General features: G+C 32.8%; 1 protein-coding gene across 2 annotated transcripts; it reads left to right on the top strand.

The window, feature by feature from the left end:
• Positions 1-2,152: 2,152 nt before the first annotated feature.
• LOC102612088 (ethylene-responsive transcription factor ERF110) lies at positions 2,153-4,109 on the top strand. Of its 2 annotated transcripts, XM_052443941.1 has the most exons (3): positions 2,153-2,388; positions 2,510-2,903; positions 3,313-4,109. In XM_052443941.1, exons 2-3 carry the CDS (start codon positions 2,531-2,533, stop codon positions 4,008-4,010), a joined length of 1,071 nt encoding a protein of 356 aa, XP_052299901.1. In that variant the 5' UTR covers positions 2,153-2,388; positions 2,510-2,530; the 3' UTR covers positions 4,011-4,109. The 2 variants fall into 2 exon arrangements, with proteins under 2 accessions (XP_052299901.1, XP_006464540.1); XM_006464477.4 differs by having other exon boundaries at positions 2,155-2,903; positions 3,316-4,109.
• Positions 4,110-5,138: the final 1,029 nt, after the last annotated feature.

The raw sequence follows: 5,138 nt of genomic DNA, 5'->3' as shown, positions 1-5,138 counted from the left end.
ATTTTATTATATTTGTAAATTTATAATAATTATTGATATTCTTAATTATGAACATCACAATTTTTTATTAATTTTAATTTTAATTATATAAATTAAAAATTATTGATAAGGGGAATATAAATGAAATATTTTTACTATTAACATAGTATGAAATTAATATTTTCTTAGAATAAACTATTTATTAGTATTAATTATTAATATTAAATAAATATAATAATATTATATTTTCAAATAAAGATGGTTTATAGTAATATTATTAATTCTCTATTAATATAATAATATTATTTTAAAGTAATTTAGACTTAGAATCAAACCAAATTCTTATTTAGTTAAATATAATAATAATATTTAAATAAATATAATAATATTTAAATATTTATTAAATATAATTATAGTAAATTTAATAAAAAGAGGGTAAAAAAGAAGGGTAAATATAAAATGAAACATTATTTTATTTTATTTAATATAATTATATTAAATTTATTATTATATAAAATAATAATATAATATTATTTAGTACACAATTAATATTTTCTTAGAATAAACTATTTATTATTATTAATTATTAATATTAAATAAATATAGTACTATTATTTTTAAAATAAATATAATAATATTATTCAAATAAATATAATATTATTTATTTTATTAAATATTAAATTAAATTAAATTAAAAATGGTAGAAAAGAGAGAGGTGGGAGTGGATTTCCACTCCCACCTCTCCCCACGGGAGTCCCACTCCCACTCTCTACTCCAAAAATAAATAGGATATACAGAGTAGGGATGGCAAAATCCGGGTCCGGGTCCGGGTTTAGCCTTTCCGGATCCGGACCCAGATACTATTTTCTTTTCCCGGACCCGGATTTTAACCCGGATTTTTTCACCCGGGTCCGGGTCCGGGTTCAACCCGGAAAATTCCGGGTTTTGAACCCGGATCAATGAATTAATATTAATTTCTAAAATTCTAAAAATAAAAAATTAATACATTTCTAAACAATAACACATTTAGATTAATCAATAAAATTAATTAAAAAAATAATATTAAAATTAAATATCCGAGTCCGGGTTCCGGATGTCCGGGTTAACCTAAACCCGGACCTGGACCCGGATATATCCAGGTTATTAAAATTTATTCCGGACCCGGATTTTTTTATATTCCGGTGCGGGTTCAACCCGGCCTGGATTATCCAGGTTCGTCCGGGTCCGGGCCGGGTCCGGGTTATTTTGCCATCCCTAATACAGAGTGAGATTTCAAATCCAGAGTCAATTTATTAAAGTAAATACACTCCAAAAAATAAACACAGTACAAATGTTTCCTTTTAAGGTGTGAACCGTGAACGCTGAAAATTAAAATAGGCCACCAAAAATGGTTATTTTAAGGTTTAAAAAAAGGTACAACGCGTATTGACGATCAGATTTGTTGACCAGCGTCAACATTTGACAACTACGTCTGTCCTCTCCTGCAATTCAAAAGCAGCGCCGCAGTTTCGACCTATCACAACGCTCCACGTCACGAGGGCTGTGGATGAACGCATTAGTTTGGTTCTGATCCTTTTGGATGAGGATGGCACACAAAATGAACTCGGATTCCCACAAATCGTGTATCGGTAGTATTCTAATTTCCAGAATATTATTTTATTTATTTATCTTTTTGGGAAAAAACAATTGAATCATGCTCCCCAATTAGGCTGGTGGCTGTTAGGGTGATAATTTTTTAATAAGTTTGAATTGAGCCAAAATAATACGATTATATATTAAATCGGTCGACCACGTGCCCATCTGTTTATTCAATCACTCTTTTAATATATTAGGGGATATTTTCTGTAGATATTAAAAGAGTAATTAGACTTAGATACAATTGATTAGAATTTAATTCGGTGATACAAATAAAAATATATATTAAACAAATTACACGAATATAACACGATTAATAATTGAGTTTGTCCGAGTCATAATTATTGTAATAAACAGATAGATAATTAAATAAAATTATAAAAATGGATAAGTAAATTTTATACCGCTAATTGTCATATTTAAATATAATTCAGGGAAATCCTTAATAAATGGCCAATTTAAAATAGGCCAAAATTCTTTATGTCGGTTTTCCCTCTCTTTCGTCTCAGCTCCCCTCAACACCGGCATTACCCTTGCAACAGAGCCGACCCACTTGCTTGACAAATTTTATTTGCAAACCCATTTGACTCCCATCGATAAAACAATTCCAAATCGAATTCACCTCCATATGTCACCATTTTGCCAATTTGCCTCCCTTTCCAGAAGGGCACCTCCATCGACTTAACTTACTTCAGAAGCACTTCCCAGTTTCCCATTCACACATATGACGTTCTATTAGAATAACTTCATCACCCACAATAAATTTTGTTACAAGTCGGCGTTTTATCTTTGTCTCTTTCTCTCTATATGTATATATATTGCTGGCTTGCTTTCTTTCTAGGATCTTGTCGAACACACTTAACAAATTAATATTTTTCTTTTTTCGCTATAGCAGCCGAGTTTTAAAGGCTTTTGCATGTGTTGCTGTATGCCAAACGTGGCGAATCAACGGAGAGATAAGAAGAAGAAGGAGGGTGATCAGCATCATGAGGAAAGGTTATCAGAGGTTGATCAAGGGATGAATTATCAACCGTTGATGCAATATTCCGATGACCAAAGTAGAAGATGGAAGGAGAGGGAGATGTCGGCTATGGTTTCTGCTTTGAAGCATGTGGTGGCTGGAGATATTGATGTCGTTGCGTCTCAACCACAACAAATTCAACAGCATGATAACATGAATGCTATTACTAATGTTACGTCAACGGCTGCAAATTCTGATTCATCTTCTTCTTATGGGATTACTAGTGGGCAAAAGAGAGCAAGAGAAATGGAGGGCGGTGGTGTAAGAGGTAAGCTACTCTGCATTGAACTTTATTTGACCTTATCAGAGCTTTTTTCGTTTCTTCTTCTCCATCCTGCTGAGAGTCTTCACATAATAAGTATAGATATCTTGTTAATCTTACAACAATTTGATAACATCTTACTAGTGGTACATTTATATTAAAAGGTAATAGACAAGTTGGTAATTGTTTTAAATAAAAGTTGATGTGAGACCGGTTCGAATCTCAAACATTTGATAGCAATTGATCTGAATAGTAGCTACTTTTTTCCATTGATTCATAACTTTGTTCCAAAAAAAAAAAAAAAAAATGCTTTTATTTGGGATGCTCTTAGGTTTTAAAAGTAGGGGAAATGGTTAATATTGCATGCAAAATGTTGCATTCATATTCGTGATTGTTCTGTTTTATTTTCAAATAGCAGCGACAGAGAGTTCAAGCACCGCAATGCAAGCAACTGCAAGATATGAATACAGCAGCAATGAGAAGAGAATTGTGCCAGAGCCGAGGAGGAAATACAGGGGAGTGAGGCAGAGGCCATGGGGGAAGTGGGCAGCTGAGATCAGAGATCCATTTAAAGCTGCAAGGGTTTGGTTGGGCACATTTGACACAGCCGAGGATGCAGCCAGAGCTTACGATGAAGCCGCTTTGAGGTTCAGAGGCAACAAGGCCAAACTCAACTTCCCTGAAAACGTCAAGCTTGTTGCTATATCATCATCATCATCATCATCAACAAATGCAAATCCAATGGCGACCCAGTTGACCGTTTCTGATTCTCCAGCAACCCTTTTGCCCATTTCTACATCAGCCGAGCCAATAGTTCATTCTCAAGCACTTGACCACTTGCCAAATGCTGAAGTTTCTACAGATTTCTTGGACTATTCGTTTTTGGTTTCGGATTTTTCCGAGTTTCAAATGCAACCAATGACTTCATATTTGTCATCTTCATTTGCCTCTGCTTCAACTACTTCGCCGCCACCTTCATCACTCCCTTTGTTTTTCCCCGCGCAGCCGCCGGTTCAGTTCATGCCACCCAAATCGGAGAGTGATAGTAGTCCAGATTTTTCAGTCCCACCCTGGAATGCTTCTAATTATTATCCTTCTTCTTCTTCAGGATAAGATTTTTTGTCCTTTTTTTTTCTTTTTTTGATATAACGTTCTGTTTTTGTATGTTTGGGGTCTTTAATTATATTTATATTATGTATATATATTTTTTAAGATTAGTAAAATTGTATCAAAATGATCAAATTAGCCGATGATACATTATAAGCCATCGAATTTAAATATTACACTTAGGTTACCGATCATTTTAAGACGAAAAACTTAATTAGGATAACAACTAATATTATAAAATAATTTAATAATTTATTCTCTTTCAATAGAATTTCCTCTCTTCTTCCAAACCAAAAGAAAAACAACTTCCCATATTTTTATTATCTTATCCGAACAAAGATTTGAGCAAAAAATCAGCAGTCTAGAAGATGTCAATTCTAAGTAAACTCAAAAAAGGTTCACTGAATCCTCGTTGGTCCATTGTCAATCACAATCACCTCAATCTTGACCCAACATCTAACAGTCGACGCCACAAGCCTATGACCAATTGACATATTTTAACTTGCTTTCTTTAACTTATGAACGTATTATGACCAACTAAGCAAAATTTGAATGGTTTTATTGTTACTTAATGAAAATAATCTAAAAGAATCTCTGTGTCCACTAATCTTAATACAAGTAATTTGACTGGGTCTATGTTAATAAAAGAATCTTCGTGTCCACTAACCTTAATAAAAGTGGCAAATTTGCTTACAGCCTTTGGTGTTTGTTCTTCTTTGAATCTACCTTCCATTATTTTCAAAGCAGAAGTCCTACTATATAAATATACTTCCCAAAAAGTCGAAGAAACCCACCAACAGATTTCCAAAATTAGGTCACTCCTTCGGTCATTTTGGTCATTTCATCAGTTTATCTAACAGTTAACAGAAGATTTATCTGTAACACAATATTTTAGAAGCTGCTGCCCCCATTATAACCTTAACAAGAACAAAAACATTCTTTAAAGTTTCCACCATCAAATCCCTTTCGAAGTTGTTATGAACGAACCAATAACATTTGAATGCCCATATTTTTAATTTTCTCAAATGAAGATATAATTTATCCATTCATATCGAATAGATCTCAATCTCAAATTAGATTAGTTAACTCTTGTAATATTGAATTTTAAATTGTTCCCAAAACTGTTGAAGTTTT

The sequence above is a fragment of the Citrus sinensis genome, chromosome 7, assembly GCF_022201045.2.
Source record: "Citrus sinensis cultivar Valencia sweet orange chromosome 7, DVS_A1.0, whole genome shotgun sequence".
NCBI lineage: Eukaryota > Viridiplantae > Streptophyta > Magnoliopsida > Sapindales > Rutaceae > Citrus > Citrus sinensis.
The sequence above is the reverse complement of the archived record's forward strand: the minus strand, read 5'-3'. Positions and strand labels throughout refer to the sequence as shown.